General features: G+C 35.6%; 5 protein-coding genes and 1 long non-coding RNA gene across 11 annotated transcripts; 3 read left to right on the forward strand and 3 right to left on the reverse strand.

Moving 5' to 3' along the window:
• The first annotated feature begins 989 nt into the window (after window positions 1-989).
• On the forward strand, window positions 990-2,227 carry LOC106417673 (BAG family molecular chaperone regulator 2). Of its 3 annotated transcripts, none has more exons than XM_048751957.1 (2): window positions 990-1,356; window positions 1,711-2,227. In XM_048751957.1, the coding sequence occupies exons 1-2, from the start codon at window positions 1,161-1,163 to the stop codon at window positions 1,926-1,928; spliced, it is 414 nt and encodes a 137-aa protein (XP_048607914.1). In that variant the 5' UTR covers window positions 990-1,160; the 3' UTR covers window positions 1,929-2,227. The 3 variants fall into 3 exon arrangements, with proteins under 3 accessions (XP_048607914.1, XP_022554373.1, XP_013713905.1); XM_022698652.2 differs by having other exon boundaries at window positions 991-1,323; XM_013858451.3 differs by having other exon boundaries at window positions 1,074-1,434.
• A 210-nt stretch (window positions 2,228-2,437) lies between these two features.
• On the reverse strand, window positions 2,438-4,340 carry LOC106416680 (zinc finger protein CONSTANS-LIKE 6-like). The gene is made up of 3 exons (XM_013857596.3): window positions 3,439-4,340; window positions 2,978-3,163; window positions 2,438-2,766 (listed from the first exon to the last, which is right to left on the reverse strand). The coding sequence occupies exons 1-3, from the start codon at window positions 4,054-4,056 to the stop codon at window positions 2,737-2,739; spliced, it is 834 nt and encodes a 277-aa protein (XP_013713050.1). The 5' UTR covers window positions 4,057-4,340; the 3' UTR covers window positions 2,438-2,736.
• Window positions 4,341-4,434: 94 nt separating this feature from the next.
• On the forward strand, window positions 4,435-6,547 carry LOC106417672. Of its 4 annotated transcripts, none has more exons than XR_007321091.1 (3): window positions 4,435-4,659; window positions 4,768-5,968; window positions 6,098-6,547. It is a non-coding gene; the product is annotated as an uncharacterized LOC106417672 (long non-coding RNA). The 4 variants fall into 4 exon arrangements; XR_001283377.3 differs by having other exon boundaries at window positions 4,620-4,861; window positions 5,882-5,968; XR_007321092.1 differs by lacking the exon at window positions 4,435-4,659 and having other exon boundaries at window positions 4,666-5,081; window positions 5,882-5,968.
• A 2,848-nt stretch (window positions 6,548-9,395) lies between these two features.
• LOC106417913 (classical arabinogalactan protein 6) lies at window positions 9,396-10,062 on the reverse strand. Its single transcript, XM_013858628.3, has one exon. The coding sequence runs from the start codon at window positions 9,941-9,943 to the stop codon at window positions 9,515-9,517; it is 429 nt and encodes a 142-aa protein (XP_013714082.1). The 5' UTR covers window positions 9,944-10,062; the 3' UTR covers window positions 9,396-9,514.
• A 618-nt stretch (window positions 10,063-10,680) lies between these two features.
• On the reverse strand, window positions 10,681-13,525 carry LOC106416541 (E3 ubiquitin-protein ligase RGLG2). The gene is made up of 9 exons (XM_013857459.3): window positions 13,347-13,525; window positions 12,530-12,904; window positions 12,358-12,442; window positions 11,840-12,272; window positions 11,655-11,760; window positions 11,458-11,585; window positions 11,187-11,385; window positions 11,056-11,112; window positions 10,681-10,964 (listed from the first exon to the last, which is right to left on the reverse strand). Exons 2-9 carry the CDS (start codon window positions 12,854-12,856, stop codon window positions 10,884-10,886), a joined length of 1,416 nt encoding a protein of 471 aa, XP_013712913.1. The 5' UTR covers window positions 12,857-12,904; window positions 13,347-13,525; the 3' UTR covers window positions 10,681-10,883.
• Window positions 13,526-17,891: 4,366 nt separating this feature from the next.
• Window positions 17,892-21,342, forward strand: LOC106418368 (probable methyltransferase PMT9). The gene is made up of 7 exons (XM_013859057.3): window positions 17,892-18,254; window positions 18,864-19,028; window positions 19,141-19,323; window positions 19,677-20,271; window positions 20,372-20,484; window positions 20,589-20,809; window positions 20,894-21,342. Exons 1-7 carry the CDS (start codon window positions 18,027-18,029, stop codon window positions 21,213-21,215), a joined length of 1,827 nt encoding a protein of 608 aa, XP_013714511.1. The 5' UTR covers window positions 17,892-18,026; the 3' UTR covers window positions 21,216-21,342.
• Window positions 21,343-22,715: the final 1,373 nt, after the last annotated feature.

Below are 22,715 nucleotides of genomic sequence, written 5' to 3' on the forward strand. Positions count from 1 at the left end.
CTAAGGGTTTAGGGTTTACCCAAGGGTTTAGGTTTACCCAAGGGTTTAGGGTTTACCCAAGGGTTTAGGTTTACCCAAGGGTTTAGGGTTTAGGATTTAGGGTTTAGGGATTAGGATTTAGGGTTTAGTGTTTTGCTGACGACGTTAAAAAAAATTTTTTTAATTCTTTTTTCTGTAAGTGCTATTTTTTTTTGTTTTTTTTAAATATAATATAACTTGATAATATTTTGTTTATTTTTTTAAAAAATATCGAATTTGAAATAATGAAATCCTATTGAACCTAGGGGGTGAACCCAACAATAACACTTTTCTTGTACTTTATAACTCTGAGCTAATCAATAAGTTATCTTTTATAATTTGTGAATTTGTCGTTATTTCAAAAGTTTTCATGCATTATTAATTTTCCAAATTGGTCCTACCACATGGGATGTTTACACCAAGATTCAAGTTCACCCGAGAATCGTAATCACCTTGATTGGGACTACAGAACAAGTTAAACTACTGTCCGTTTTACTTGATTAGCTATATGATTAAACAACTATCATCGCCACTTTTTCTATGTTTTTCTTTTATCATCTATGACCATCTTTTGTACATTCAATATATAAATAGTATTGACAAACAAAAAAGCAAATTATGAAATTAATTCGTCAAACTGAGATAAATTTTAATACAACAAGGTCGGTCCCCGAAAAATTTAAATAAAATACAGCCTACCCATAATAACTTATAACTAATTAACAATCCTATAGTTTTGATTGTTTTTGCTTGCATTTTTTTCGTGTTCGATCCTTCAATCAAGGAACCATTGTTTATTATCAGTCGAACCATCGCCCATGTGCCTGAAGCTCTTCTCTTAACAAACTCGATTAATCATATTTAAATCTGATTTATCCTTTGTCGGCACATATTCATGGCTTTTCTTATTGTATATTAAGTGACTCCACATTATTACTTTACAAGCATTATTAAAAGAGGAAGACTTGTAAATTGCAAAAGGCAGCTTGCACATGCAAGCATGTATGTGGGTTTGTCCTTTTCTTAACCTCTTGTCTCCTATAAAAACTACCTAAATGTTTCCATGTTTATGTATCCCAAAGCTCGAGAGAAAACAGAAGAAAATATTAAAAAGAAAACACCAGAAATCTAAGTAGAAAGAGATGATGAAGTTCAAGTCTAAGAGATTTGGGATTAGATTTGGTTTTGGTAAAAGAACCAACAACAAAGGCACACAACAAGATCAGCAACAAAAGGGATTGGGTAATAGCAACAACAATATTAGCTGCTGCAATAATGAAATCAAATGGGAACTTAGACCAGGAGGTATGCTTGTTCAAAAAAGACAAGAGAGCATTGGTGATGACTTGATCTCCATTAGAGTCTCTACTTTTGCTACTTTTCATGATCTATCCATTGAAGCAACCTCCACTTTTGGTCAATTTCTCATCTCTCAACTTATTTATAATTTGGTTGAATTACAGAATTTGTTAAAATTTTGGATTAATATATGCAAGTTCGCAAAAGCTATCCTTTATTAAAATCAAAAAAAAAAAATTTGGAACGATGGCATTTCTCTTATTTCAAAAACTAGAAAACCATTCTAAAAGATGAAAATCTAAACTAGAATGTCAAATTTATTTTTCTTATGAAAAATTATCGATCATACAAATATTCATGATATTTAACTAATTTATACTTATGGATTTACAGGAGAACTTAAGATGGTACTATCACTGCTCACTGGTCTAGAGCCAAAACAACAAAGGCTATTATTCAAAGGGAAAGAAAGAGAGGATGATGAATATCTACACATGGTTGGTGTTGGAGAAAAAGACAAGGTGTTGTTGTTAGAAGATCCTGCCTTCAAAGAGAAAAAGCTTCTTGATCGTAACAACATTTCCGCTTCTTGTCTCACTATAATCGTATAAACAACTAAACAAATTTGTCAAATTAGTTGCTTGTTAAGTACTTCTAGGTAAAATATAAAATCAGCCAAGAAATAGTTGCTTGATAGGATTGTCATGCATAATGCACTATACTATTATATAAATTTCTATATTGAATTTGTAAAATTAATGTTTGCATGTAATACTCCATGTGTTCCTAAATATAGGATGTTTAGAATAGTTTTTATGTTCCAATATGTAGGATGTTCTCGTATTTTTATGTAACTTTAAATTTATCAAAAATTGTGTAATCAATCAAATTTAATAGTTCTATTTTGTAATTGGTTGAATAATTTTTAATGATACTTTTTAGATAAAAAGTAATTTTCTTAATAAGTGTGTTTTATCTAAAAAATCTTATATTTAGGAACAGATGGAGTATATTTTAAGGTTTTCAGAAAGTTTCATACTCTTAGTTTGTTTTATTTACTTAGTATGAGATATTTAGTTACATGCTGAAAACGATAACACAAGAAATATGATGCACTCCATTATCTCTAAACGTTAATATCCACTTTCATTATTATTATTCGTTCAGATGATTTGGTACAAGATTAGTTAAAAGTTTTCTATGATAATAGAACTAAAACGGGCAAACAAACCGAAACTTCTGCATAACCGAGCTGGTCAATACCCCTATACAGACCAACACCTTTCATATCTCGGTATTCTCCGGTTCGGCCCTACCGTCTCTAATATTATACTACCAAACATCCGCTGCTTGGTTATTTCGAAAAGACTAGTAGTTTGTCCAACAACCCGCAAGTCCAAACCACCAGTTTTTAGTGGTCTATAAATCATCTCTCTTCACAAACCGGCCCTGAAAAGAGACGAACCAAAACCATAATTAGAACCAGCAGTTCCACGCATCAAACCAGTTCTTGTTCTCAGTGAGTTCAGTCAATTACTTATTATAGCCTAATAGTTTGTATTAGTACAGCCATCGCGTTCATAACCCAAAATTAAATACAGACTAATTATCCAGTAGTGTACGTATGTAAATTGTTGAAAAGAAAAGAAGGTGAGCTTACTTTAATACGAGGACGTTTCTCAGCGTTGAGCTTACGAACTTGGTATCGAATCCGCTTAGAGAAAAGGAGGCTTTGCCGTTTCTCTTTATACCGAAGCAAACTAGCTTCTCTATGCACTCTCCATAACCTCTCCATTGTCTCCATCTCCGGCACCGCCCATAATGCCTCTCCGCCGCTTGTAAACACCTAAACCATCATCAAATACACACTTGCCTAGTATCAAATCTTTGAACCAGCTTAACTAATAACAACGATAAAAAAAACCATACTGTTACTTTCCCGTTACATTTATTTATTTCTAGTCAACGCGATAATACTGTGACAACTTGTCAAAAAGTTAGTTTGTCATTATTACAGTTTCAAGAAAGTACCCATGATCTCATTAATATTTCACCGGTAATTAGTTACGTTAACCTTTGATTACGATATATAATAAATAACCAAAAGAGATGTTTACTTACGTCAGCGGAAGCATGCAAGTCCGGCACCGTCTGCGGCGGTTCTCCGTCGACATAAAGAGTCCCTTTATCCAACCAAGCCTCCATGATCTGCTCATAATCAAGCTTCAAAGCCAGCGAGGACCGTCCGTCGTTTCCATCTCCGCCGCAACACCGTGGAGTTCCGCTCCGACTCATCACCTCCGAATAACTCACCCACCGCTCCTCCGTCGTCTCTCCCTCCTCGCTCGCTCCTTTCTTCATCGCCGTCCTTAGAAGCGAAGAAGAAGAAGAAGACGACACGTGCTCCTGCCTATCGTACGGAGACAGGTTCTTTTCTCCGTCGCAGTCTAACCGGACGGCCGAGGAGGAGGAAGGGAGGAGATCGTTGATCGAAGAGAATGTACTGTCGTTGGCGGAGTTAAAGAGGTAAGCTGCAAGCTCTTCTTCTTTCTCTTCTCCCACAGTCTCCGCTCTTTTCTTCTCCTTAGACGGCGTCGTATCAGCTCCTTTCGTCTTGCTCTGTTTCGTGAGTTCGAGCTTGAGGCTGAGAAATTTGAGCTTTTTCGTGTTCTTTCTGAGCTTACGAGTACGAGACGTTTCGAGATTTGAAGGAGACTTGTATATGGAAGTTGATTCCATGTGTTTCGTCTTCTTGATCCTATTAGATGTTATCGTACTCTGTTTCTCATCGCCGACCGGACTGAGTTTGTCACAGAGCTCTCTCTAACTGTGTTTCTCATTCCTTTCTATTTCTCTCTCTAGTATGTAGGTGAGGGTAAAAGAAAGCTGACCGTGATTGTACCTTGACGCGTGTCGATCAATCATTGGATAAAGGTATTGTAATTTTGGATTGTGTTTGGATGTGTAGGGAGGGAGTAATGTTGAGTAGACTTGACTTTTGATTAACTATGAGTAACTCCAAGTTTTTTTCAACTTTTCGAGAGAGCACTTTGTTTTTAATTTTTAGATACCACACAGCATTTATCTTATACAATAAAGGAGAGTCGTCTCTCTCCTCCTTCCTCCACATCACCATCTAGCATGGGGCAATTTGTGACACCTGTCCTCTCCTCTTTACGTGATCACTGAGAGTTTTTTTCAAAACTTTTTGGGCTACTAATTTTTATTTTTCTGTGGGCTCTTACCAACTGGCCCATCTTCTTTAGGGTTTCTAGCTCCTGCTATCAGGATTTGGCTCCTCCACTCACTCTTCGTCTCTTTGAAAGTCAAAGGAGAGACTCTGTAAGTTTTAACGTCGTATGTTTCTTCTTTCAGTCTCATCATTTATTGCTTACCCACTACTCATCCCACTCTCTCTGAATTAAACATCATCATTATCATCAATGGTAGCCGCTTGAGACTCTCAACTATAAAACGGTCCCTTCTCTGCGATGAATAGCCACAGTTATACGGGATCCCTAATATGTTTTTCCTGGATGAGAAGGTAAGTCCGGCGAGCTCTGTCTTCGTTTTTATAGATTCTTACATAGATTACGAGTCCTCTCTTGGAATTCAATTACGTTTTCTCCCCACGAAGACTATGTCTTTGGTTTTATCTTCTATCTAAGTCATATGGAGTTTGCGTCTCCGACTACGTAACGCTTTTACTTTTTCGCCATAGACCACCATATGTGCACCTTGGACGACGTTACCATTATATTTCAGTTAAGTGATTGCTCTTGATGACTTCATTCAATCCAAGCAGCTCACTATTTGCTCATCCATTCATCTTCTCTGCCTTCATTAGATATTTTATTCAGTATATATATTCACCCGTAGGGCGTCTTAGCCACAACTCATCATTTTGCAGTCTACCTTTCTAACCATTAAATCATTAGTTCTAGATTTTTTTTTTGGATTTCAGAGTCCCAGATTCTCATGTCCTGCAAATTCCAATTGTTTATTATATTCCTGTGAAAAAAGAGACTGATGATTGTTTTGAACAAAAGCTTCGCAAATAAAGTTTCAAGTTTCAATCTTTATCCTTTTTCTCTCCTTAATACTATAAATATGGCTTTTTCTCCAAATTAGTAAAATGATGCTAAGTGGTCACGGTAGCGGTTGATGCATCTTTTTCTGTTTTATTGACGCTTTGTTTAGACTTCATGATGATTTGTTTTTGGACTTGAGGAAAGAATCGTTCACATGTGCGTGACTGCCCAAAATTATGTTATGTATCTAAGCATAGATAAAATATTTTTCCCTCAAAGCTTGGTTTGTTTCCGTCACATCACAATCTTCATGTCCCATTTCTTCATTGAACAACTCTTCTATCTAAGTCATATGGATCTCGCGTCTCTATCTACTTTGAGAGTCATATATTGATATATATTAGATTAACTTTGTATTCCATCCTCTAGAATGAAGTTACCTTATACAGTGATACTTGTCTTCTCTTCATTTTTGGTCTCAGTTTCTTTTTCTGTGAATCGACTTGATATAAATTTTTCCTTTACACATGTAGATTGTTTTCCTGACTGGTGCTTAAAGATATAGCTCTGGTGTATTGAATTCTCTTTATGCAAGATTTACTCTCTTAAAAGGATAGTAGGTAAGATTAATTATTTAGATTTCAAGTATTCTTAGTTGTTAAATCTTTTAACTGTTTTTTACGTTGTAGCTTTAAAGGCGTTTTTGATGTTCGTTGTAATTTTAAGATGAAGGGTTTTTCAATTTTCAGACAAAGGTCATGACGGTTGGAAACTCGGTAGAGAGTTGCAAAGATGAGTCTAAGCCTCAAAACTGTTTTGAATAGAAGTGGGAAGATGCAGAGCCAAGGGCCCGGAAAATAGGAAGAAGATAACAATGTCCGTGAGCTGTTCTATGATACAAGAACCAGTGAGGACTCGGAAAAATAAAATGATGGAAACCATTCTTGTGGAGTTCTGATTGAGACTGGAAAGAAGCTACGATTTTATAACATCAATGCTAATAGTTGTTCTCCTGAGATAGTTTTCAGGCGTTTTATATAGACAAGCATGTTATAAGGAGAACACTTATCATGTTGTGAAAGGACATGTGTCCATGAAGGTGTGACAGTCCAGGAGAAGTTCAATATTCGTTGAGAAAGATTCTTTGTATTGTACCTTTTTGGGGATTTGTAATATAAAGCTAACATATTCTTTGATTATTTTATTTCATTTAATTATGTGATCTATATATGTTTAACAAAGTTTTTGATGGTACTATGTAATAAAAACTGAGACCGGAACGTTTGATGAGATATGAGTTATAGGCTTTCATTCAATACAAATCCAACACAAAAATTACAGGATAGATTCACTATCGATGAAAAGAAAAGCAAATTTCAATCAACATGTATATTTTTTTGGTTCATCTTGATTTCTAGATTATTAGTGGTTACACTATATTTAAATTTTTTTTTGTTTAGTTACGTTTCGCTCATATTAATTTTTTGATTAAATTATTTGATATAAAGCGGTATGTAACTAAAGTAAACAAAACTTCCAACAAATAATTTGTTATTACACAGTTTGGCTCATACTTTGAAGTATCATGTTTTATTAGTTTATAAAATATTAATTTTTAAAAATATATTAAATATCAGAGAAAAAATTTCAACATATAATCTTGTTATTAAATAGAGTTCATCAAAAGCTATAATAATTAACAAAACATAATCAGTAAAACATTAATTGACTTTTCATTCAAAATATAATTATTCCCTCAAACAAATATATATTCTAAAACATCATTTTCTGTTAAATTAAAATATACTAATTATTATTTTGATATTATTGAAACTATTTATATAGTACTTAAAAATTAGGTTTAATTATTTTATTAAATTTCTCTATTATATTTTTATTGATTTAGTTTGCACGTGGATTAATTTATTATCATGTAAAGAATTTTAAACTTGAGAGTTCTTGAAATAAATAATTTTTTATTAATTTAAATTTCAGATTTTCTTTTCTTAAGTCAAAGTAAAAAGAAAAGAAAAGAAAATGTCATTACATTTTTCTGAATCACTTCTGTTACTTTTGTATTATGTATACAAAATGATGAATATTACTGTTATTCTTAATTCAAACCAAAAAACGTTTATTGAAAAAAACAATATGTTCTCAAAAACTCTGTTTATTATTTGTTAGTTTATGGTATTGCTTTTTATTTAGAATAGTTTATATAATGTTTCATAAAAATTAAAAAATTCATATAAAATAACTTTTAGTATAATATCCCGCCCGTAGGGCGGACTAACCACTAGTAATTTATAAAGTTCACGGATTTATATAAAAAGGTTAGATATTTTTTTTGTTCTAGAGGTTAGATATTGCTAAGTGAGCAATATATAAAGGGTTTTCTGCAAAAAAACCCTCAATGTGGTTTTTTTTTGCAAATTAATCCGCGAACTCAAAAACCCACGGGTCAACCTTCCAAGTGCCAGTCAAACCGCAATATAACCCTCGGCCGTATTTATGTGTATTTGACTGTATATAATTTTAACATTTTTTCAATACTAGGTCGTTTTGGCGCTAATTTTTTAATGAAAAAAATTTGTTGAACTCGTGGTTTGAAATTTGAACCTTAAATACCATGTGCATGCTATATAACCATCTCGGCCAACAAATATATTTGTTTACTTAACAAACGCAATTATATAGATTTCTAAAACGAAATGACCTTGTTTTTCTCAGACATGGGAGTTTGCGTAAATGCACAATGAAGGTGGAGTTCAACAAATTTTTTTCATTAAAAAATTAGCGCCAAAATGACCTAGTATTGAAAAAATGTTAAAATTATACACAGTCAAATACACATAAATATGGCCGAGGGTTATATTGCGGTTTGACTGGCACTTGGAGGGTTGACCTGTGGGTTTTTGAGTTCGCGGATTAATTTGCAAAAAAAAACCACATTGAGGGTTTTTTTGCAGAAAACCCATATATAAAAGGTTAGATATTTTTGGAGGCACCAACAAATATATTTCGTAAATGGGAATTATTATTATTTTTTTTTTTTAACTTGTGTTCATCTTAAATTTCCTTCCATCGACAGCAATGGCACGAAGTGATTTTGTAGTACAGTAGCATCCTGAACCATTGCTGTCATTTGATGACATCTTTCGCATGTACTCCAGTTTTCTTTTTTTTTTATAGCATTCACGTGAAATAAAAGATTTATATACTTATTTTATCTTTACCTTTGCTTTAGGCTGCAATTATGTAAGGTTACACGAACAGTAATTAGTTTATACAAACTTAAGTACTTTAGGAGATTGGGGCTACACTTTGCAAAATCATGGTTATCTTGTTAAATCACGGTGTACTCTAGTAAATATAAAGTTCATGGTTAAATACTATTTTAATGTGTTAGAATAGTAAACATTTTTAGGATGTCGCATCAAAGTTCAAGTTCATATAACATATATAAGTTATATTTATTTTTCACATAAAAAGAAAAACTGGACATAGCAATCTTGTATGAATTAACTTGAGCAAGAAGTCAATAACATATATATAAGAAATATAATTTTTAAAATTATATACAGGATATTCTCAAGGATATTTTAAAAGATGCCATTTTCAAAAGCAATTTTTCTTTATGTTATTTTGTGAAACTACTTTCGAAAATTCTGGTTAATACTAGTTGTTAGATTATTATTTTTTCGAGCAAAATACTAGTAACTAGTTGTTAGATTTGACTAGTATTATTACAGGTGAAACCGTGAAATTATAACGTGGACAGACACTGGAGTTACAAATGAGCCATTTAAAGAGACCTGACGTTGGCAAGAAGAAAATGCTGAAGAGGAAACAATAAAGCATGTCAGAGAGAGTAGGGGAACCAATCAGAGCAAAACATACGTGGAAAAAGAGCAATTGTAAGGGTCCCATCTACACTGACTAATTGTCTTTTTAACACTTTTTCTTCTGTATTAAAAAATATCAATGTATAGTTAAGCGACGGAAGACCATTTCCGCAACATTTAATTTTATTAACAAAATTCCATATAGATAGTTAAGTTTTTATTAACTCCAATAAACCTCGATTTATAAACGTATACATTTACGGCCTCATCTCAAAAAATTGTATGGTAATCCCTTGAAACAAAACTTGAACTCCTTTTAACTTAGAGAGAAAAGAAAAGGAAGCTAACGGCGGTGATGATAGTGCCGGCAACAGAGAGCTTGACGGTGGTCACGGCGCTGCTACTTGGTGCCTCTGCCTCACTTGGTCCATCGGCGGATGTGCTATCGGGTGTGGGAGCCGGAGGAGAGGCAGCAGAGTCGGTGGGTGCCTCGCCAGAATCACTGGGACTAGCCGCGGAGTAGTCATCCTCAGCAGCGGGTCCTTCTGCAGCAGGGGAAGATGCTTTGGGTGAAGAAGCTGAGGTTGACTTAGGTGCGGCGGCCGGAGCTTTGGTTGGTGTGGTGGGAGCCTTGGTTGGGGCAGTGGTGGGTGATGGAGATTTTTGGGGAGAGGCTGAGGGAGCGTCAGCAGCGAAAACGGTGGCCACGGTTAAAGCCAATAGGGCCAATGTGACAAATTGACGTGCCATTTTTATAGGTTTTTTTATTGAGATTTAAAAGGAATATATTCCAAAAGCTAGAGCAGTATTTTTTATTTTAACTTGTTTTTTTTTTTCTTACTGCAAAAGCTCTAGGATGCAAGAATAAGACATGGGGGAAGTCAATTTAAATGTTTTGGAAGATGAGAAAATTTAGGAAAATTGATGGATTAGAGGAGAAATGAAGCTTGTAATCTATTTTTATAAATTATATTAAAATGATCTGACCAAAAATAGTTTCTAAAAAAAACACAAACCAATTCTCTTGTTTAAAAATTATCCACACAAACTATTTATTAAATATACTAATATAAGCAACTCAGATTATGACGTTTGTTTGATTGTATTTAGAAAATAAGAATTGGACCACAAAAATACATTTTAGGCTTTTGATCTTCAAGAGTTTATTGTGCTGTTGAACCAACCCGAATTAATAATATCCAATACTTTAGCTGCACCGAGATAAATATAAGTCTCACACACACACTGACACACACACACTGAATTGGTAACACATAGAAAGTCCCGCATGGTGAAGTCTTCTGCAGCTTAGGGATTCAAAGACACTTGTTAATGTTTTGACAGAGTTACAAAACAGAACATCTCTTTGATTCTATCATTTTGTTTGTATTGTTGGCCAAGTTAATATAGAGAAAACAAACAACATTACATTTTCATATTTAGCTAAAAAGGAAGGGAGTAGGTAAATGGTATCTACTACTGGTGTATACCCAATTTCAGGACTCAAATTTATTAGAAAAAAATCATCAAAAGAACTGAAAAACGGACAAAGGATCAAGCATTGATAGCAACATTTTAGTTCCAAGCAAAGAAGACAAAAGATTTTGGAACAAGATCAAGTTAGAAAAGTAAATCAACGAACAAAACTAACACGAGAGAGAAGTGTAGTCCATCTTGGCCTGCTTGCTTGTTAGTAGAGCTTTATTCTTGTCTGGATCGGTGCACGGCAAATCGGACACATTTCAAGATCCGGTCCACACTCGCAACAAGTCTTGCATCCAGAACAGAAACCAAGTTAGTTCCATGTTTCAATCGAGTTAGTAAAATAATAAGAAGTTTAAAACTGTGTTCTTAAAGTTTACCTGATGGCCACAACCAAAGGCCATGTCTTTAGGATTGCTCAGACAAATCGGACATAGCTGTTACAAAGAACCAAGAACATGAAGTTTCAAAACTTTCTAAACAACATTTCAAAACAGATTTTGATACATACCTGGTTTTCAGAAGCAGAGGTTGTAGCTGGTGGTGGTGCAGGACTAGACCTTACGGGATAGCTTTCAGTTGGATAAGGAGGCACACTCGGTTTGAAACTTGGAACACGATTAGCCTTTGGCTTGTTGTTGTAGGATGATCCTCCACCATGCATTGGAGGTGGAAGAGGGAATCGTTCCTGGATATTCCCATTTCTTCTTCTGCAACGAGCAAGAAAAAAGTTGAGAACTAGATTGAAGCCAAGCTGATAAAGATTATGTTTGGGGATTTACCCTAAAAGGTTAAGCTCTAACGTCGCCTTGTACTGTTGAGGAATCTCCATGAGAGCAGAAAGTGCAAACTCTGTTTCCTTCAAGGACTGAGCTTTGTTCTTTGACATGATCTCTGTGAAGTTCACAAACTAGAAACAGAACATCATATCAGAACATCAAAAATATCTTTGATGGTTTTAGCTCAAAAGATAACTTACTTGGAAGTTATCAAAAGCTCTGGATGGAATATTATCGTCAAACTCCCTCATCATATCCCATGGTCCATCCCCAACCCCCACTAAGACTATTGATAGAGGAAGCTTACTAAACCATAGAAAAAAAATAAAAGCATATAATCAGCTAACAAAGAGAGATACTTTCAAAGATCAGACAATGTTCAAACCTCGCTTGCACGATAGCTTCCACAGTCTTCTGCTCTTGTGGACTTAACTGTCCATTCTCAGTGTCAACACTTCTTGTAACCTGCCCATCTGCTATTATCACTAAGACGTGGTACTGTCCACCACTCTGCTCAACAATGGTCATAGCCATATCGATAATCGGAGCAAACGAAGTTGGCCCTGCGAGCTTAAGCTGAGGCACGATCTCTTTATACCGACCAAGAACTTCCTCAAACCCATTACAGAACCTATCCTCTGGATTGAAACTAAACACATCTTGATCATGTGTTGACGCATCTCCAAAACCGTAACATGGAATCAAGTTGTCCTCGTCAAATGCGGCTAAGGTTCTTCCTATGATAGTTATCGCTTGTTCATAAGGGTTGGGATTATTGCCTATGTAATGTAAGCTTTTCCTATTGAAAGACCTGGCCCCTGTTATCAACAACAACAACACAATAATAAATTGCTTTTGAATGTGATGCATTACACTATAGACAGAATCTTGAATCTCACTGACCTGTCCACTCGTTGCTCTTAGTGAAATCAATACCAACAATGAGATTTGAAGATTCTAGACCAGCACGTGCAAGAGCCTCTGTCACCTAAATGAAAAAGAACAATAACGTGAAGCTATTTTTTTTCTGTTAACCACACAAGAATCTACTTCTAATCATCAAGATTCAGCTTACCTGCTCCAAAGAGGAGTAATCATCAGAAATTTTAGAATACTTCCGCTCCAGTCTCTTTTTATCATTGCCATGACTATAAGAAGGCGGCTGAGAATAAGGCTGAGTGCTATAAGAAGGTGCAGGAGGAGGCTGAGCATACTCAGGAGGTGGAGGAGGAGCATATGAAGGTGTAGGAGGATAGTTATAGCTTTCTGGACCGTACTGAGGATAGCTTTGATGAGAAGCCCATGAAGATGAAGACGGTGATGCTGATGAAGCTGAAGCTGACCTAAACGATGATGAAGAAGACTCCTGTCTCCAGCTTTCCTTTGAGTTCCCTGTCCCCATCAAACCCTTTTGATTCAAATCAAAACCCTCTCAAGTCAGTTTAGTAACCTACAAAACAAAAGATTCAGACAGATTAGTATATTCATGAAACTTGGTGGAGATTGTTGGTAAACACAAAAGGTGAAAAGCTTTGATCTTTGGGGATAGATGTTGAAGTTTCTAACCGCTTACGAAATTGGTGTGGTGTTCTATATAAAGAAAGGAGAGATTCAAACACGTAAGTTTCCTCATAAGACTGGGCAAAACAATAATGACGCGATTAAGTGTTTTTCTAGATTGAGATAAAGTCCAAACTTTGCTGCACATACTCTATGTCTAACCCCAGATTTAGACGAAACTACGACCGTTCTAATTAGTACTAATCAGATTAAAAGACAGAAACCAAAACATAATGTTCAGAGGCTGAATCTACCGACATTCTGTTGAAACAGTATTAACACAAATGCCTATTTTTGATCGAGGAGTGTGATAGAGAGGATAAAGTGTCTACCTTTAACTTGAGAGGAAGATGATGAATAAAAGAGTGAACGAGCTTCAATGGCGGATTGAATCTTGCAGAGTTCGCCTTAAAAGAAAAAAGAAAAAAAAGTTGCTTTTGCTCGAAAGCAATTTCACTTTCTTCTCTGTTGTGTTTTTGTTTTTTTGTTGCTATCATCAAATCATTAAGAGAATAATCACTTTTCTTTTGTCAAGCACGCTAATCCTATTATATTTGGTTTGTGATAATTAGAAGTTAATTAAAACAATATTTATTTAGTGGAAAAATGGATGGTTGGTAGAAGTTTCTGTCCACGTGGTAACCCTGTGATATTTATCTCTCTTTCGTGGTACAGTCAAATTCGTTGCTCTTTCGAGGTTAATACGGGAGGATATATTCACCTTATAAAATTGAAAAAAAAATTGACTTTCGAATTATTCTCCACTAGTATTTTGGTCAATGCTATGCATGTGCAGGTACCTTTGCTTGTGCAGTGTCTTTCATTTGGCTCTCCCGACGAACATGTTTCTTACATATATGCTTCAGTGCTATTCTTTGTGACGTAGATAGATATTTACAAATATTTTAAATATTTATAGTTTATTTTAGATAATTATCGTTATTGTTTTAGGAATTTTATGTTTTTATATATATATAACCATCTAGACTTACGTTTGTATTCAGTGTATTGATTAATAAAAAAAAAAAGGTTTGAAACCTTTATTTTCTTTGTTACGGTTAGAATTTGAGAGTTCTCAACGAATCAAGAAGACTTTGATTTTAGAAATTTTCATATTAAATATGATTATTGTGGTATCAGAGTTGGTGTTTTTTGTTTCTTCATCAAAACTCGATTATGGAATCATGGCGAATTTGTTTTTTTCAAAGTGAAGAAACTGTTTACATAGAGATTACTGGAGATCCGGTTTACGATACTTATGATGATGACTATGCACACTTTATCAAATATAAAGTACCGCAAGACGTCTTCGTGCACGAAGGCGCCCATAACTTCAACTCAACCAATTCATAATTTGTTCTATATTTCCCTTTTTTGTTTGTTTACGTGAAGATCAAGGATGCTAAGTTTCATCAATGGAAGGGAAGAAGAAAAATTGACGACCATAGTTAAAATTCGAAGACGAATCTTTTCCAACCCGAAGTGAATGATGCAGATAAATATTTGAGATATTTCCAAATATTTATTATTTATTTTATTTGTTATTTGGATAATTTTCTTTATTGTTTTAGGGTCTTACGATTTTATTATATATAACCGTCTAGGCTTAAGTTTGTATTCAGTTTATGATTTGATTAATAAAATTGAGAGTTCTCTCTTTGTTCCTTGTTTTTGGTAGATCATTGGTGATCTTTACGAATTGAAGAAGACATCGATCTTAGGTATTCTTAGACTAAATAGGATCTTTGTAGTTATCGTAGCTTCCGCTACATCACTTTGTTATTGCATTCACTTACATATATATTTGCTCAGCACTTTAGTGTAGATTTTGAATATTTCAGGTCTGTTTGTAGAGATTTATTTTAAGTTAGATATAATATCAAGCAACCAATATGCATTGGAATAGGATATTAAGTAGACTTGTGATATTTTCATCTCATTTTAAATTCCCTGTCCCCGAACCCTTTTGATTCAAATCAAAACCCTCTCAAGTCAGTTTAGTAACCTACAGAACAAAAGATTCAGAAAGATTAGCATATTCATGAAACTTGGTGGAGATTATTGGTAAGAACAAAAGGTGAAAGCTTTGATCTTTGGGGAAAGATGTTGAAGTTAGAAGTTTCTAACCGCTTACAAAATAGCTTCTTTTTAAAAAAAAAATCGAAGATTGGTGGTGTTCTATATAAAGAAATGAGAGTTTCAAACATGCCATGTAAGTTTCCTCATAAGACTGGTCAAAACAATAATGACGTGATTAAGTGTTTTTCTAGATTGAGATAAAGTCCAAACTTGCCGCACATACTCTAGTCTAACCCCAGATTTAGACGAAACTACGACCGTTCTAATTAGTTCTAATCAGATTAAAAGACGAACCAAAACATAATGTTCAGAGGCTGAATCTACCGACATTCTGTAGAAACAATATTAACACAAATGACCTGTTTTTCGATCGAGGAGTGTGATAGAGAAGATAAAGTGTATACTTTTAACTTGAGGAAGAAGATGAATAAGAGAGTGAAGGAGCTTCAATGGCGGACTGAATCTTGCAGAGTTCGCCTTTAAAAAAAAGTTGCTTGCCCCTTTTTGCTCGAAAGCAATTTCACTTTCTTCTCTGTTGTGTTTTCATTTTTGTTGCTATCATCAAATCATTAGGAGGATGTATTGAATTAAGGATTTTAGTAGATTTTGGAGTGTTTTAATTTTGGTGGGATCTAAGTGAGTTTTGAAGTTATTTGAAAGATTTTAGTGAAAGTTGGTAAATAAAAACAAAATTTATAGTTGAGTTGGTAAGATATTTTTCAAAACTTTCAAAGTTGTTTAGGTGATTTAAAATGATAATTTATTAACTTTCAGTTTTAGTTAAAAATCCCAAAATATATTAAAACACTTGATTCAATCCCAAGAGACTTTTTTTTCAAGGTTTTAAGATATTGAATCAAGTGTTTTAAGAGCAATAGCTGCATTTTTGTAAGGTGTTAATGCGCTGCAAGCTAGTCACATTTGATCGTTCGCGAGATTTGTTCGTATGTGCTCGTTTACAAGGAAAATGGGAAAATGGCACACTCCGAAGGCGATGGATTGATGCCACATGTTCTATTCTGAAACTATTAAGATTTTAAGGTGATAAGGCATACGAGAATATGTAACCAGCTGTAGACTTTTTGGCCTCAACCTGGAAACAAGCAATGATTCTTCTTAACAGTCTAATGTGCATTTCATGTGCATAGCAATACTGTTTAATGTTTATTTCAATCTAAATTCCAGCTGAACCAAAATATTTGTTTGTATATGATCAAAATCAGAAATAAAATTAACAACTTTTTTTCTCAAAATCAATAAAACTGAAAATATTGTATTGAAACATACCTCGAAGAAGTTTACACGGTGCACAAAGGGATGTTCTTTGCTGATATCGTTTAACGATGACATGTCCATCACACAAGCTGTTCAGAATTGTATCATCCAGATTACTGAGCGTATAAACAGTCACATTGTTGCTCTTCAGGTTGAGGGGCCGAAGCAGTATCTATCTCAGTGCTCTCCAAATCAATGAAAGCATGTACAACTTCATTATCCTTTATCAGCAACTTCTCAGAACTTTCACCAGCTTCGGACACTATGGGACCTCTCACTGGTTTTGGTTTTCGTTGGTAAGTCCATCCCTCATCATCAACATGAATCTTGGAGGTTAAAAAAAAAATTGAATGACACATGAGAATTGTTAACTTCCATTTTATAGTATAAAAGATTTGTATTGATCCTGAGTTTAAATTCTTTTTTTTTATCAAATAATTAGAGGATTAATGTAATCTATTATATACTAAATCACAAATCACTCAAGTAATAAGATTTTGACATGTGTAATTGTTTTTACAAAAAAAAATTAGACCAAATTCTTTGATTTCAAATATTTATGTAATTGCAAAATTATTAAATCATTGTTTTTCCTCAGATTGCCTATCATCACACGTTCCATGAATTCAGTAACTCTTGATACCAACTGCCCATCTCATATATATCGTTCAGTTAACTATCTTTATCTTTCGATTCTTCTTTTTTTATTCTTCTCAACAGTTTCACTTTCTTTGTCTTTTATGTAGGTTTTGAGTGTAGCAGATATCTTTATTCAAATCGATCATTTAAAAAACAGTTTCTATGATTCTTTCTACATGATTCAAGTTGATATCATAGTTTACTTCTATTTTGTATTCTATTTTTAACAAAAGAGTGAAAACCAGATTTGTTTCAAAGGATATTACTATTAGAATCATAAAGTTATTTGATTTTCAGCGTGGTTATTCCTGTGAAAGAGGTAAACAGATTACAATTAAAATTGTAATTATCTAAAATATGTTTAGATAGATGAAACTTTGTAGACATTTTTAAAAAAGTTAGAAGAAAACTAGAAAAACAGGGTGCGATTAATTTGTATTAAGACAAATGTGAAGCTGTATATACTTATTTATAGTTTGTTGATTTTACTATCTTTTTAACATCACTAATTTTACTAATCTATCAATGAAATTTCTACGAGAAACATATTTTAATATGAAAATGGGTGCAAGTAAATATTCAGTGAAGATATTTAATCACGTTTTACATGTGTTATCTTGGTTTATAAAATATGACTAAAATAAAAAATTATTGTTATGATTTGAATCGTTATAACTTATGATCAGATAATTTAGAAAATAATGAAAGTGGGGATAATACTAGTCTTTATAAATAAAGGAACAAATAGAAAGCCTAATAGATGACAAGGAAACTCTTTTAAAATATCAAAGCCCAATAGTATCCACAGGCCCATGAATTTTAACCGCATTAACAGAAACATTCGTAGTCCTGGTCGCAGAGGATTACAACTACCACAAATATTCCCTTGAGCATAAAATCCCGACACTGGTCATCTAACCTTCCGCGGGAATCTACTGTCACTCACACACTATCCTTCTCTCGACCCGCAGCTCATTTCCGGGTCAGATCTAGATCCGGATCCGGAGACACGCTTAACTATGAAGCACTCCAGGAGCGAGCGAGTCCGCGCGACTCATCCGAAGCTCTTCACCTACGTCCTCGTCGGCTTCATCGCTCTTCTCGGTTTGACTTGCCTCTACTATGGCTCTTCCTTCGCTCCCGGATCCAGAAAGTCCGACGAGTTTGACGGATCTAGCCGCGCAAGCGCCGGATTCGCGAGCAATCGAGATGGAGAGAGCCGCGTCGAAGTTCCCAGAAGCATTCCGGTTCGTATCCAAGCATCGATTCGTATCTTTTTTAGAAATTTTGAGTGGAAATCTCCAGATTCCTAGTGTTTGAGTGAGGTTTTGTGCAGATTAGCTCGTTCTTATCTATGTATCACTCTGTTGAAATTGGTAGTGGATGAGAGAGTGATCGTTCCAGATTCGCTCATTCTTTTAGTGATCACTCTGTTGAAATTGGTAGTGGATGAGAGGGTGATCGTTCCAGATTCGCTCATTCTTCTAGTGATCACTCTGTTGATATTGGTAGTGGGTGAGTGAGTGATCGTTCCAGATTCGTGGAGTAGTTTCAGATTCGTAGTGTTTAAGTGAAATTTGTGCAGATTCGCTCGTTCTTCTAGTGATTACTCTGTTGAAATTGGTAGTGGATAAGTGAGTGATCGTTCCAGATTCGTAGAGTAGTTCAAGATTCGTAGCGTTTAAGTGAGATTTTGTGGAGATTAGCTCGTTCTTCTAGTGATTGCTCTGTTGGAATTGCTAGTGGATGATGAGTGAGTGATCTTTGTGGATTTTGAGTGAGTTTAGGTTGATCTTGTGGTCTTCGTGTTCGTTGCTCTCTCGTTCTTGATCCTGTTTTGGTGTATATTTTGGCAGATATGTGATTCGAAACACTCGGATCTTATACCGTGTTTGGATAGAGATCTTCACCACCAGCTGAAACTGAGACTAAACTTAACGTTAATGGAGCACTATGAGCATCACTGCCCTCCACCGGAACGCCGTTTCAATTGCCTTGTTCCTCCTCCAGCTGGTTATAAGGTCGGACTTTCTGTCTCTTTCTCTTGTTTTGAGCATTCTTGCATATGTTATGGGTCTTATGGCTCTGGTGTTAAGTGGTTGATGATGATTTTGTTTATGGAGTTGTTTTCAGATACCTATAAAGTGGCCTGGTAGTAGAGACGAGGTGTGGAAGGCGAATATTCCGCACACACACCTTGCGCAAGAGAAATCTGATCAGAATTGGATGGTTGTGAATGGTGATAAGATCAATTTTCCCGGGGGAGGAACGCATTTCCACTACGGAGCTGACAAATACATTGTTTCCCTTGCTCAGGTACTACTATATCATTATTTTTTACTTCTTTGAATCTCAAAGGCACAAAGCCATTTGATTTTTGCTACCGAAGTTGCATTAGTGAGCAAAATTTTATGGTAGAAGCGCATGCGGCATGGACCGACCAATAGGAGTTGAGTATTGGGTTGTCTGTTATTGCAAATGAATCATGTTAACTTAAGGATCTGAACTTAAGGTTCTTATATTTACTGAGAGTTATGTGGGTAGTATGTTGACCATAGTTCGTTAAACATACCAGGGAGAGTAGTTCTGCAATCAACAGGAGGTTTTGGCTCTGTTTTTTACCGTTTTTAGTTCTTTCAGATGACCAAAAAAACTGCTTATTGCTTTAGATGCTGAAATTCCCCGGTGACAAACTCAACAATGGAGGAAGCATTCGGAATGTTCTTGATGTTGGTTGTGGGGTAGCTAGCTTCGGAGCTTATCTTCTCTCACATGACATCATAGCCATGTCTCTTGCTCCTAATGATGTCCACCAGAACCAGATCCAGTTTGCTCTAGAACGAGGTATCCCATCTACACTTGGTGTTCTTGGGACTAAGCGGCTTCCATACCCAAGCAGATCATTTGAACTTGCTCACTGCTCTAGATGTCGGATAGATTGGCTTCAAAGAGATGGGATCTTGTTGCTGGAACTTGATAGGTTGCTCAGACCCGGCGGTTACTTTGTATACTCGTCCCCTGAAGCTTACGCACACGACCCAGAAAACAGGAAGATTGGGACTGCGATGCATGATCTCTTCAGGAGAATGTGTTGGAGGGTTGTGGCCAAACGAGACCAATCTGTTATATGGGGAAAACCGATATCCAACAGTTGTTACTTGAAGAGGGGTCCAGGTGTCCAACCTCCGCTTTGCCCTTCTGGAGATGACCCAGATGTAACTTGGAACGTTTCCATGAAAGCTTGCATAACACCGTACTCAGTTAGTAAGTATACATATCTTAACCTCAACTTATATAGTATCAAGTCTCATTAAGTTGATACTATTTGTTATCCGTTACATACTCTTTGCTATATTTTATCCAGGGATGCATAAAGAAAGATGGAGTGGGCTTGTTCCCTGGCCACGGAGACTGACAGCTCCTCCACCACGTCTTGAAGAAATCGGTGTCACTCCCGAGCAATTTCGTGAAGATACGGTAAGTTTGCTGTCCCTACATCGAAAGCTTTGTTTCATAAAATAGCAATGCCTCTGTACGTCGAAACACTTTCATTGTTCACTAAACTATGTGTGTTGGTGCAGGAAACATGGCGGCATAGAGTGATGGAATACTGGAAGCTGCTTAAACCAATGGTGCAAAAGAACTCTATTAGAAACGTGATGGACATGAGCTCAAACCTCGGCGGTTTTGCAGCTGCTCTAAACGATAAAGATGTATGGGTAATGAACGTCATACCCGTACAATCCCAACCGAGAATGAAGATCATCTACGACCGTGGCCTTATCGGAGCCACTCATGATTGGTATGTTAATGAGCTTTAACCTCTAAACATTGAGCACATAATCCGATCAGGTTCTTCTTCGTTGCTTGATGGTGATCTCTGCAGGTGTGAAGCCTTTGACACATACCCACGAACATTTGACCTTATCCACGCGTGGAACACATTCACAGAAACCGAAGCACGTGGATGCAGCATCGAAGACCTGCTTATCGAGATGGACAGGATACTACGGCCAGAAGGGTTTGTCATAATTCGTGACACAACAGAGAATATTAGCTACATCAAGAAGTATCTGACATTGTTGAAATGGGACAAATGGTTCACAGAGACGACTCCAAAAGGTGACTCTCTGTCGGCGGCCAAAGACGAGAGAGTTTTGATAGCCAGAAAGAAACTTTGGAGCGTGGCAGCCATTTCAGAGTTGTGAAAAGGTTTACTTCTATTGCAAGCCATCTATCTACTTGATATGAGGAACTGTAAATTGCACAAAATTCACACGTAGTTATGATTTTGATTTTGTTGTAGGAAAAAATGCCAAAGCTTCGTATTTTCGATTTTCTAGTCCAAATTTAAAATTTAAAATTTAAAATTGTTTTCTCGAAAAGAATTTGCTTTGTGAATGTAATGGCCGAATCATCGACTCATTAGAGGAATCATTAACCTGTTTATTCTCACCATTAAATACTATCAAAACTGAACACATAAAGGTGAATGAAACACGTAGCACTAAGTGAAAATGCAGAAAACAGGAAGAGAATAAGAGAGAGATCAGATTTATGAAGCTGTTGTATTGATCTTCTTCTTCTTGTTCTTCTTGGAACTGAGTTCTTCAGGCTTCCTCTTTTTACTGCTAAAGAACACAAACGTTATATCATTAAACCGATTTTGCTTCAACACAGTTCATTCGCTGTTTATAAGCATACATTACAATCTAAACTAAAACTCCCAAAGTCAGCTAATTTTCTGATTTAAACAAAACTTTTTTTGTCAGCCATTTAAAGAAAACTTATATGCTCTTCAACATTAACAGCAAACTTGAGATGATTACTTGGATGTCAAAAACTATTTTATCTAGTACACATAAAAAAAAACCAATGAAAATTCATGGTACCTTTCGAGAGTTTCATCCAAACTATTTTCGCCATCTTCATCAACTTCACCTATTATGCAGTCATCCAAGCTACTATTTCCATCTTCATCCATTTCATCTACTTCCCAATGTTACAATAACAAAAAGAAACTCACAACTTGAGATTTGAAGCATGAATACACAATACCAGAGCAGTAGTAATGGGATACATAAGTGAAAAACAAACCTATTGGATCTTCTTCCCCATTCTTTTCTTCTTCCTCTTCTGAATCTGATCCCCACCGGTCTCCTCCATCATCAAAGTCCCACCTCTCTCCATCTGGTGGCATCCAAAAGTCAAGCTCCTCCTGCCCTCCAACATCTTCATCATTCTCATGTTGGAGTTCATCCATAACAACATCCTCTCCATTCTCTTCCTTCTTGTTTTTCTTCTTATTCTTCTTATTCTTCTTCTTCTTCTTTTTATTCTTCTTCTTTTCTTCCTTTACGCCATTCTCCTTCACCACAGTTTCTCCACCTTCCTCTGGAATAGCTCCAGACTCTTTCTCTCTCTCCTTCTCCTCTGTTAGATAACCAACAAAACAACCGTTAACACGTTTTGCAACACAAAGAACAATCATCAAGCTTCAAAGTCACAAACCTAACTTGTTGAGGAAACGTCGTCCATTGATATGCTTCCAAATATGTTCCTCAGTCTTGTTCACCGTATCACCCGTCAGCTTACATTTCAGTTTCGAACTGAAACAACCAAAGCCAAATAACAATAGTCTAAAACCTTAAACCCCAAAAGCTTTCGAGGAGGAGAGACAGAACAATATGCAATAGATTACCTAGAGC

The sequence above is a fragment of the Brassica napus genome, chromosome C3 (assembly GCF_020379485.1).
Source record: "Brassica napus cultivar Da-Ae chromosome C3, Da-Ae, whole genome shotgun sequence".
Taxonomy (NCBI): domain Eukaryota; kingdom Viridiplantae; phylum Streptophyta; class Magnoliopsida; order Brassicales; family Brassicaceae; genus Brassica; species Brassica napus.